The following is a 12,792-nucleotide window of genomic DNA, read 5'->3' on the forward strand; positions in this document are numbered from 1 at the left end:
TGGAAACTATGACCAATTCATTTTGACCTGATAGTCTAACATAACTATTTCAGCCTCTGTAATCCCATGACACAGACTTTGAGACAACACTTGCAAGCCAGGATGTGTTTGGGGAGACAAAATCTCTATGGAATTAATTCAGAGACTGGCTAAGTGATCACCAAGGCACAAGGTCTTTTCAGTTGGTACCTGTCTTTGGTTTTCCGTCTCCAGGCGCAGCCTGGCCTCCACACACCTCCGTGTCTCCAGGAAGGCTTGGCGCTGGGCCCGGTCTGACAGGTAACTGATGAAGATTCCGGCTGTGTTCATACACATGAATAACACTGCCTGGGCCACAACCTAGAACAGAGTTACAAACACGGCCTGGTCAAGTGGTTAAAAGAAGAGCTGCCTGCAGGCAGAGAGAATAAGTAAATAAACAAAAACTTCCAAGGGAGGGCTTCCCCGATGACTCAGCAGTAAAGAATCCACCTGCCAACGCAGGAGACATGGGTTCGATCCCTGGGTCGGGAATATCCCACGTGCCTCACAGCAACTAAGCCTGTGGGCCGCAACTATTGAGCCTCTAGAGTCCGGGAGCCGCAATTACTGAAGCCCACATGCCTAGAGCCTGTGCTCTGCACCCAGAGAAGCCACCGCAATGAGAAACCCACACACTGCAATGAAGAGGAGCCCCAGCTCGCAGCAACTATAAAAACACCCAGGCAGCAGCGAAGACCCAGGACAGCCAAAAATAAATAAATACATATTTAAAAAAATTTCCAAGGTAAATCTTAAGGTAATAATCCAAATGTTTAGTAGCAGTTGAATAGAACCACGCCCCTCATTCAGTTGTCGGGTCAACTTATTCCCACAGGCCTTCTTCAACCACCCCATCCAGACGAAAGCTTCTCCCTCCCTGAATCCCTAAGCTTCCCTGGTGGCTCAGATGGTAAAGCGTCTGTCTACAATGCGGGAGACCTGGGTTCGATCCCTGGGTCAGGAAGATCCCCTGGAGAAGGAAATGGCGACCCACTCCAGTACTCTTGCCTGGAAAATCCCATGGACGGAGGAGCCTAGTGGGCTACAGTCCATGGGGTCGCAAAGAGTCGGACACGACTGAGCGACTTCACTTCACTTTCACTTTCCTCCCTAAATCCAGATTTGAACTCAAATTTGAAACCTCAAGCAAAGCTTCCTTCCTCCCTCTATCTCACTTATCCCATCACTAGCTGAAATTTTTAATTTTTTAAAGGGTTGGGGAAGCAGGTGAAAAGACGAGAAAGATTAATAAGAAACAGGAAACATGAAAAGTTGAATGGTACTACTGTATTTGACTTTGGTACCCAGGTTTTCTTGGGGGAGCATCCAAGTCCTGATGTTTCTAACTCAAGAGAAAAATATCACATTTGTCTACTGCTTTCTATTTCCATTGCCATTACCCATCTCTCAGGTCCCAAAGTCTCTTTAACTCTTAAGTTAAACTTTGTATTTTCACATTTGAAATTTGAAATTGAAAGTGTTAGTCGTTCAGTCATGCCTGACTCTTTGCGACCCCATGGACTATAGTCCGCCAGCGTTGCTCTGTCCATGGAATTCTCCAGGCTGGAATGCTGGAGTGGGTTGCCATTTCCTTCTCCACGGAAATTTCCAGACCCAAGGATTGAACCCAGGTTTTCTGCATTACAGGCAGACTCTTTACCATCTGAGCCACCTAGGAAGCACATTTGCCCTGTTCCAAACTTCTCTCTGGTGAAGAAAAGCAAGAGATTCTGGAAAGGAGTCAATACATGGAAGAAAACAACCAGCATAGTATGGCTTTCTTGATTTTTATGCTTTAGCTTGAGGGCAGATAACATAAGGTATAGTATGAGGGTGCAAAATTGCAATGGGATTCCCTTTTCTCCACACCCTCTCCAGCATTTATTGCTTGTAGACTTTTGGATAGCAGCCATTCTGACTGGTGTGAAATGATACCTCATTGTGGTTTTGATTTGCATTTCTCTAATAATGAGTGATGTTGAGCATCTTTTCATGTGTTTGTTAGCCATCTGTATGTCTTCTTTGGAGAAATGTCTGTTTAGTTCTTTGGCCCATTTTTTGATTGGGTCGTTTATTTTTCTGGAATTCAGCTGCAGAAGTTGCTTGTATATTTTTGAGATTAATTGTTTGTCTGTTGCTTCGTTTGCTATTATTTTCTCCCATTCTGAAGGCTGTCTTTTCACCTTGCTTATAGTTTCCTTTGTTGTGCAAAAGCTTTTAATTTTAATTAGGTCCCATTTGTTTATTTTTGCTTTTATTTCCAATATTCTGGGAGGTGGGTCATGGAGGATCCTGCTGTGATTTATGTCGGAGAGTGTTACACTGTTGGTGGGAATGCAAACTAGTACAGCCACTATGGAGAACGGTGTGGAGATTCCTTAAAAAACTGGGAATAGAACTGCCATATGACCCAGCAATCCCACTGCTGGGCATACACACCGAGGAAACCAGAATTGAAAGAGACGCGTGTACCCCAATGTTCATCGCAGCACTGTTTACAATAGCCAGGACATGGAAGCAACCTAGATGTCCATCAGCAGACGAATGGATAAGGAAGCTGTGGTACATATACACAATGGAATATTACTCAGCCATTAAAAAAAATACATTTGAATCGGTTCTACTGAGATGGATGAAACTGGAGCCCATTATACAGAGTGAAGTAAGCCAGAAAGAAAAACAACAATACAGTATACTAATGCATATATATGGAATTTGAAAGATGGTAACGATAACCCTATATGCGAGACAGAATAAGAGACACAGATGCATAGAACAATCTTATGGACTCTGAGGGAGAAGGTGAGGGTGGGACGTTCTGGGAGAATAGCATTGAAACATGTATATTATCATATGTGAAACAGAACACCATTCCTTGTTCGATGCATGTGACAAGGGCTCAGGGCCGGGGCAATGGGATGACCCAGAGGGATGGGATGGGGAGGGAGGTGGGTGGGGGGTCCAGGAAGGGGAACACATGTAAACCCATGGCTGATCATGTCAATGTATGGCAAAAACTATTACAATATTGTAAAGTAATTAGCCCCCAACTAAAATAAATAAATTTATTAAAAAAAAAAAATTGCAATGGGAAACCCAGTTGGTCTGAAGAAGCAAAGAATAAGGTTCAGTACCTATAGCCGATTCATGCAGATGGATGGCAGGAACCAACACAATATTATAAAGCCATTATCCTACAATTAAAAATCAATGAATAAAAAATAGTAAGGTTCAGAACAACTGTAGTTGCTGGAAAGTGATGGGAAAAGCTCCCAAAGAAGAGAGCTAGTGAGGAAGAACATTAAATTCTTATATAAACTCTTTTCTGACCCACATATGCACAGGGCAAACAGCAAATGATCGAGTTAATGGTAAAAGAATTGAACTGAGATTTGAATTGCCATAAATAAATAAAATTTTATAAAAGAATACATAAAATATTCCTAAAGGAAACAGCATGGGAGACTTGCAGTACCAGGTAACAGAATTGTTATAACACCATAATTAAGACATCCTGGTATTTACAGGGGGATACAGAAATTGACTTCCCTTGTGGCTCAGCCAGTAAGGAGTCTCCCTGCAATGCGGGAGACCCAGGTTCAATCCCTGGGTTGGGAAGATCCCCTGGAGAAAGAAATGGCAACCCACTCCAGTATTCTTGCCTGGAAAATCCCATGGACAGAGGAGCCTGACAGGCTACAGTTCATGGGATCGCAACGAGTCGGACACAACTGAGCGACTTCACTTCACAGAAATTGACCAGTGGATGTGAATGGAGAGCCCAGAAACATAAACACACAAACTTGAGAATAATGCATTGTAGTTCTAAGGAGAAAATAAGACCTTTTCAACAAAGGGTATTAGAACAATTTGTTATTCACTTGGAAAATAAAGTAAATTCCTGCCTAATCCAATATATAGCAATACATTGCAAGTGGATTAATGTCTTAAATATGAAAGGCACAAATATTTTACTATTTGATAAATTTTTAAAATTAAATGCAAAGAATACAAACCATAAAAATAGATTAATACGTTTGACAAAATAAAAATTAAGCATTTCTATTCACTGAAAGACAGCTTTAATTAAATGAAAAACACTGTAAGTAGAGATATTTGCAAAACTTATAACTGGTAAAAATTAATTTAAGCTCACATGAAGAACTTGTATAAATCTATAAAAATAAAAGCAATCTTATAGGATATAAAGGCAAAAGAGAAGTGGGGTATTTCAAAGATAAGAGAATATCAACATGAAAATAAGTGTAACAATCTAGGAACTACAAGTTAAAAATCCACACCCATTCCACATCTACCAGGTTGGCACCAAAAAGGAAAAAAAAATAGTGGCACATCATCAAATCGGCAAGGATGCTGTTGGCAATGTGAACTGACATTGCTACTTGGACTTTGCAGGCTAATCTTTAATTTGCACATCACTAGAACTGAACCTTTCCCCTTCATACCCAGAGCCATCTTTGCACAAACGGCCCAGGAAACATGCCCAAGAATGTTAAGAACAGCATTTTCTATAAGGGCTTGAAAGTGGAAATAATCTGAATGTCCACCAACAGTAGAATGGATATTTTAGGATGTATTAAAATACTTAAATACCACTCAGTGGTGATGATAAATCTACTATTATGGTATGAATCAAAAATGTTTGTAGTCCAGTGGCAGTCCAGTGGTTAAGAATCTGCACTTCCATTGCAGGGGGCACAGATTTGGTTCCTGGTTAGGGAATGAAAATCCTGCATGCTGTGTGATGTAGCCAAAGAATAAATAAATAAAAATAAATTTAATTAAGCATCTTAAAAAAGTAGGATTGCTCTACCATTCTTTATCCCTGCACACTGTGCACTGATCACAATTCATATTTATTTGCAAGCTTGGTTGTCTGGTACCTATTTTATCACATTGGATTATTACTTCTGATACTACAGGATGATGTTTGTTTTACCATGTACTAATACCTAGTACCTAGCATTGTGACTGATAAGTGCTTAAGCACAGTGCCTGTTAACTGGCACCTAATATGTGCGGGATATTTGCTAAATGAGTAAATGAATGTATGAATAGCTCTCCTCTGTACCACTAATCATTACTTACAAGATATGATGGACTAATGATCTTAAAATATCAATAATAATGTCAAACACCCCCCAAAAAAATCCTTGACAAAATTAAAAAATATGTGGGAACTGGAAAAAACCTAAAGTACCTGACTTTACAAGAGATAAAGGAGGGGGAAGCATTTCTGATAAAGGGATGCTAGCTATTAACTATGTAAATAAACTAGTCAAATTGCTTTATGGCTTTAATATTATTAACAATCAAAATCCCAAGTGGAATTTTCATTTGGAACTTAGAAGATGACTTAAAAGTATATCTGAAAGAATATATGAGTTAGAATACCGGAGACATTTTTACAAAAGTGATTACAGAGGGTCACTGCACAGCCAGAAGATAATATACACCATCAGGCAACAATAATTAAAACTCTGACAATAGTGAAAACCTCAACTGAAAATTTAGTGAAATAAAATAGAAAACATAATGAGTTTGTATGCAATACATATAGCTCAACGATTCAGTGGAAAAATAATTGTCAATAACAGGATAATTTTTCATCTATTGAAAAAATGGATGATAGCCACCTCATAATATATGTCAAAACAAATGCCAACGAAATAAAGACTTAAATGTGAAAAAGAGACTACCCAAAAAAGAAAATAAAAGAGAATATTGCTCTAATCTAAGCAGAAAAGCATGAGTTAAGTCTCAAAAATGAGTAGGTTTTTTATAAAAAATGAAATTATTCTGACATATTGCTGGTGTGGGTGGTAAAGTTTACTCATTTCTTTCCACCCAGTGACCTAACTTCTAGTCATCTATCTTAAGGAAACAATCATATATAGGATCAGAAGTTTCTGTTAAGGGATGTTCATTTATTAATGAAAACAAAAAATAAATGGAAATTACGTACTTTAGGAGTAGGGGAAACGGCTGAATGCCATTATATGAAGCATGCATATATGAGGTAATATACAGTTGCATTAAAATATTTAATGACATGAGCCAACCTGTATGGTACATTAAGATATAATATTTTAAACTGTATTACAGCACTAATCTATGAATTCAATGTGATCCTAATGCCCAGTACAAAAGAAAAAAAAAATATATATATATACTTGCATCTATATGTCCCTGCATGTGTATAAGTGTGTGTGTATGTTAAAATAGGAGGAATAGGTTATTCAGACAAAGTCATTTGTGATGATATAACAAGGCAGTAAAAACAGGGAAAAAACAAAAACAGAAGCATGAGGAATCAAGATTGAGAAGAATTACCCCTGAAAATGTGAGCCTAGCATTTGGGGCTTCTTTCTTCCTAAGGGCATCTGCAAATTTCAAAGGATGTGTCTGAGAGCTTCAGAAGCAGAGCTAAGTGTTCAAGGCTCAGGAACCAGGGGAGCAAAAGCTGAGAGAAAGCAAAGGTGGAGATGCTGGAGGAGAAAAGAGTCCTCCAACAACCACTTGTATATGGACTTGATCCTTGATCAGTAGTTGACCTCCCAAATATCTTTACTGTTGCATTTTAGTATCAAATAAGTATATAACAATACTGAAAATGTTGAATTATTTTTTTTTTCTTTTAATTTTAGATCAAACACAATTTTTATATTTAAAATGTCATCATTGCTTTTTTAAACTAAAATAATACCTTATACCCTATTTAATAAATTTAATTATTATAAAATCTTAAAACATTATAATTTTATATACTTGTTACATATCAAACATGTAGGAATAAGATATCCTAAAGAAATGGATCTTAGTCTGCCCCTCAAGAAGAATATCATATTGTTTAAAGAATCTGCTTATTTAAAATGTAAAATATTTTTAATGTCATATCATGTTCAATTTTCAAATATTTCCATTACACTAAGAAAATTTAAGGCCTTTGGCATGGCCCCTGAGATCTTAATTTGACCATCTGCTACATTTTACTTTACTTCATCTTCTACACTGTGCTCTAGCCACACGAGCATCCTTGATTATACTGGTCCACGAGAAGCATGCTTCCTTCTCAGGTTCTTTGCCTTTATTTTCCTTCTGGAGAAAATCCAGTGCCCTCAGACATTGATGTGTCTTATTCTGTCACATCTTTCAGGTCTCTACCCCAGAGATCCTTGAGCAGAAAGTTGTGTCCTGAAAGCCATACGTGCAACACCAGTCCCCATGCACCCCGCCTCCAGTCCGCTCCTGGTGCCCTGTCTCACTTTATCAAATAAGTATATAACAATACTGAAAATGTTGAATTATTTTTTAAAGCAAATTTTATGTAGGTGCTGTTCTATTGTAGAAGCTGCAGATCTGTGTTTCCATGAAAGGGAGGGGTATATATTGCTATGATGTCTCAGGTTGATTATCTTATACAATCCCTCCAACCTACAGCTTTCTCTAGATCCCTGTAAGCTCCAGCTGTAAACTACCTCTGCCCCAGAGCTGACATACTGAATGTGAGATGCTTAAGAAACATCTGTTGATCAATGCTTTATTTTTCTACCCTTACATATCTGTAAACTGCCACTGAGAAGTCTTCTTAACCCTTCACTACTAAATAATTTATTTATTCAAAATTATTTATGGAGCAAGTTCTGTGTGTCAGGTACAGTTTTATAAGCTGGCAGTGTGCAAAGCAGATAAAGCTCAGCTCTCATTCTAGTGGTAGGAAACAGGTAACAAACAAATACACCAAGGAATATTTAACATATAGGGGCTTCCCTGTTGGCTCAGTTGTAAAGAATCCGCCTGCAACGCAGGAGATGTAGGTGACATGGTTTTGATCCTGGGTCAGGAAGATCCCCCGGAGGAAGAAATGGCAACCCACTCCAGTATTCTCACCTGGAGAATCCCATGGACAGAGAAGCCTGGTGGGCTACAGTCCATGTGGTCGCAAAGAGTCAGACATGACTGAACACATCCAGCACATCATTTAACGCATGGTGATGCTGTGTGTGAGATAAATGCTAAGGAGAAAATATAGCAGCATAAGGATAGACAGTGATGGAGTAAGGTTGGGACTGCTCATTTAAAGGAAGTTCAGAGAAAACTCTCTGATAAGAGATATTTGAGCAAGATCTAAAAAAATGAAGAGAGTCATGGGATGTTTGGGAAGAGCGGTTCAGGAGGAGGAAACAGAAAGCAGAAAGGCTCTGAGGTGGAGAAGCAAGAAGGCTGCTCAAGACCATCATGAAGTCCTCCATGGCTGGACAGAGAGGGGGGCAGGAGGATGGAGGCGCTTTCAGGAGATGAGCCCTGAAAGGTAACAAAGCGTCAGACTGCGCACGGTCTTGCACATGACAAGAATATTGACTTTAGGGACTTCCCTGGGGGTCCAGTGGCTAACACTCTGCCCTTCCACTGCAGGGGACTCAGGTTTGATCCCTGGTTGGGGAACTAGGATCCCACATGTTAAACAGCGTGGCCAAAAAATTAAAAGAATATTGGCTTTTCTCGCTGTGAGACAGGAAGGCACTGGAGAGTCCTCAGTCCTGGGAGACATGACCCACCTTCCATATCTTAAATGGTCATGCACCAGCTGCTATGAAGGAAACAGACTCTATGAGGGGGCAGGAGGAAGTCATGGAGAAAAGCTACAAGGCTCTTAGAAAGATCCATTGAAGAAAGATTGTGGGCTTGGACCAGGGTGGCAATTGTGCAGCTGGTGAGATCGGGGTAGCCCCTGAATACAAGTCAAAAGTAGAGACAAGATTCACTGATAAATTTTGTGAAGATGATGAAAAGAAGAGAAGAGATGAGAGTGACCTCCAGGAAATTACTCATTCTCACCGCACACGCAAATCATCTAGAGGCTTAAAAAGATGCAGATCCCCTTGGTCCTACTCAATTCAGTTCAGTACAGTTCAGTCACTCAGTCGTGTCCAACTTTTTGAGACCCCATGGACCGCAGCACACCAGGCCTCCCTGTCCATCACCAACTCCTGGAGTTTACCCAAACTCATGTCCATTGAGTCAGTGATGCCATCCAACCATCTCATCCTATCATCCTCTTCTCCTCCCACCTTCAATCTTTCCCACATCGGGGTCTTTTCCAATGAGTCAGTTCTTTGCATGAGGTGGCCAAAGTATTGGAGTTTCAGCTTCAACATCAGTCCTTCCAGTGATCACTCAGGACCGATCTCTTTTAGGATGGAGTGGTTGGATCTCCTTGCAGTCCAAGGGACTCTCAAGAGTCTTCTCCAACACTACACTTCAAAGGCATCAATTTTTCGGTGCTCAGCTTTCTTTACAGTCCAACTCTCACATCCATACATGACCACTGGAAAAACCATAGCCTTTGTTGGCAAAGTAATGTCTCTTCTTTTTAATATGCTGTCTAGGTTGGTCACAACTTTCCCTCAAGGAGTAAGCGTCTTTTAATTTCATGGCTGCAGTCACTATCTGCAGTGATTTTGGAGCTCCCCAAAATAAAGTCTGCTACAGTTTCCACTGTTTCCCCATCTATTTGTCATGAAGTGAAAGGACCGGATGCCACGATCTTAGTTTTCTGAATGTTGAGCTTTAAGCCAACTTTTTCACTCTCCTTTCACTTTCATCAAGAGGCTCTTTAGTTCTTCTTCACTTTCTGCCATAAGGGTGGTGTTATCTGCATATCTGAGGTTATTGATATTTCTCCTGGCAATCTTGATTCCAGCTTGTGCTTCATCCAGCCCAGCGTTTCTCATGATGTACTCTGCGTATAAGTTAAATAAGCCCTACTCAGACCTACTGAATAAACATATACAGGGATGAGGCCTGGGAATCTTTATTTTTAGGGATCTACCCAAATCACTTACTGCAGTAGGTCCATGGGTTGCCATAGGGAATCACTACTTCATGAAAATGGTCTGAAGATCATAAATAACACTGCCTTTTGACCTCTTATATATAGGTTCATCAGTCATACTGTAATAGGGAAGAACAAAGTTGACTCCATACAGATCTGTTTCTTTTACTTTGACCTTTATATTCTATTGCTTTCGCTTAGCATTAGGAATGTTGTCTATAGTTTGAAATACACAGGATAGTCTATTCTCAAGGCTCTGACTTTTAAAGGTATAATGCTTTTCCACTCACACAAGGGATACAAAGTGAACAGAGAGGAACATTTGTTTAGCTGGAGATTTATAAGAAAGTTGTAACCTGACCTATGTGGACAAAGTGTTTCTGCATCAAGAAGTTTGCCACAATCAACCTCACCCTTCCTTCACTTTGCCTTTAAAAATGCTTTGATGAGACCATTTCAGGGAGTTGGGTTGGTCTGGGGCACAAGCCATCCATCTCCTTGCATAGCCCAGCAATAAGCCTTTCTCTGCTCCAAACTCTGGTGTTTTGGTGTTATTTGGCTTCACTATGCATCAAGCACATGAACTTGAGTTCACTAACATCACTGAATTCTGGACTCTCACAGGGCAGAGACCATTTCATTGTATTTCATCTCTTAGCACAGGGTCTGGCATTGTAATACTCAACAAACACTTGTCAAATCTAATTAACTTGACAGAGTCACATGAGTGAATTTCAATGACCCACCTCTTGGGTGCAGTTTTGTGATGCCTGGGAAGAGGGACGTTATCACTGTGAGTGGGAAGCCCTCGACAAATTCATCCAGATAGGATGAGTCCCTGCTCACCTTCCCCATCGTCTCTTCCTCCAAGCCCTGGAGATGGAAGCTTCTTTGTGTGAGCCAGGCTGCGCTGGGGCGGTATCCACAGCGTGGGCACTGCTATTAGAGGCCAGGCAGTTGAGAGCTGGAAAGGCTCGCAGAGTCAGCTGTCTCATTTGACATAGGATTTGCGCTTTTATCATGGCAGCAAGATTTGTGCTATTCATTGCCAACCAGCCAGACTGGAGGTGGGAGAGAAGACTGGATCCCCGGGGATCCCCCCACTGTTCGCATTCAAAGTTATGTCACAGGGATGTGCATCTCATTCTTTCTGCAGTTTGCTTTGCATGGGGAGATTGCCACAGTCTGCAGTCCAAGCTGCTGAAGGTTAGGAAAGGCACACTTTATCATAAGAACAGGAGAAAGACTCCCCTTCTATTCATCTCTGGGTCTCCAAAAGCATCTTTTCAAGTGTATATGGAACGACTAACTCTGGGAAAGTGACTATGGGACCTGTCCCTGTGGACAGTTTTATTTTTTTAATTTAGTAAGGAGGAATTCCCTGGTGGTACAGTGGATAAGAATCCGTCTGCCAATGCAGGGGACACGGGTTCAATCCCTGGTCAGGGAAGATTCCACACACCGCTAGGGAGCAACTAAGCCCATGTGCTGCAATTACTGAGCCCGCATGCTGCAACCCCTGAAGCGCTTGGGCCTAGATTCCACGTTGTGCAACAAGAGAAGCCACTGCACCGAAACCAGAGAACGATCCCTGCTCTACTAGAGAAAGCCTGCATACAAGCAAAGAAGACCCAGTTCTGGGGGTCCTGACAAAGTGAGTGGGGCAGCCACACGCCAAGGGCCTTCACATCTGCCCGCTGCTGTAGCTTCTGCAACCAGAGACCTGGGTTTGTACTTCCTGTCGCCCCCATTTACTAGGCATATGACCAACTTTTGCCTTTTGAGCCTGAACTTTCTCATCTGTACAATGGGAATAAAACTTCATCTCATAGAAGTACATACATGTATAGCTATATATTTATGTCTAAGAGATGGTGAAGGGTAGGGAAGCCTGGCGTGCTACAGTCCATGAGGTTGTAAAGAGTCGGACATGACTTAGCCACTGAACAACGAACAATAAATATTTAAATAATGTGTGTATATATATATATATATATATATATGAATATGCCTAGCAGATAACAGATATCCAATAAATGTTGTATATATAAACATGAGGTTATTTTCCCCCCAAATTCTAGTGTATAGTGCAATATATATTTTGTATCTCTGAATAAATGATGCATTACAGATTTTCTCCCTTCAGGTTCAGAAATAACCCAGAGGACCATGAAGTAACATCTCTTTTATTTACACTAACTTACAAAGAATGTTTCTGCTCATTGTTTACTATGTAGAGAAGGTGGTAGGGGGAATTAGGGAGTCATTCAATTCCATCTCTACCTTTCACCCCCTGGGTGACCCAAATCATTCCCCTCACTAAGGGGGTGGATATTAAATGGCTTGGTTTGCTTTCCTCTGTAGCACTTAGCAGTTTAACCCAGTGGTTGAGGATCTGGATTCCCAATGAGTGAGTGAAAGTGAAACTTGCTCAGTCATGTTTGACTCCTTGCGAACCCACAGGCTGTAGCCCACCAGGCTCCTCTGTCCATGGAATTCTCTAGGCAAGAATACTGGAGTGGGTTGCCATTCCCTTCTCCAGGGGATCTTCCTGACCCAGGGATCGAACTTGGATCTCCTGCATTGCAGGCAGATTCTTTACCATCTGAGCCACCACTTATTTGTTATGTAAACTTGGCCCAGTTATTTAATACAGCCCTCACCTGTAACAGAGGAATGCTCTCCTAAAGATGCTGTTGTAAAAATGATGAAAGCAATCAGCAAAAGGCTTATCAGACAATCATTGCTCACTATGTGTTGACTGAGTTCATGGTCATGGTTATTATTATTATTGCTTTTGTTGTATGTTACATCACAAGAATGACTCATGGAGGGTCTGAGCAGGTAAGCAATCTGGGAAGTTTTGTGTTTGAGAAAGATATCCAGCAATACAGCAGGAGGAAGAGTTATCACCC

General features: G+C 40.8%; 1 protein-coding gene across 1 annotated transcript in view; it reads right to left on the reverse strand.

Annotated features, from left to right (window-relative positions):
• Positions 1-12,792, reverse strand: part of ADCY8 (adenylate cyclase 8) — a 225,441-nt gene that overhangs the window by 172,440 nt on the left and 40,209 nt on the right. Inside the window, exon 2 of the mRNA XM_081505325.1 lies at positions 190-339. Coding sequence (XP_081361451.1) covers positions 190-339 — 150 coding nt within the window. The remainder of the gene's footprint in view (positions 1-189; positions 340-12,792) is intronic.

The sequence above is a fragment of the Giraffa tippelskirchi genome, chromosome 6 (assembly GCF_054371585.1).
Source record: "Giraffa tippelskirchi isolate mGirTip1 chromosome 6, T2T-mGirTip1v1.2.pri, whole genome shotgun sequence".
Lineage (NCBI taxonomy): Eukaryota > Metazoa > Chordata > Mammalia > Artiodactyla > Giraffidae > Giraffa > Giraffa tippelskirchi.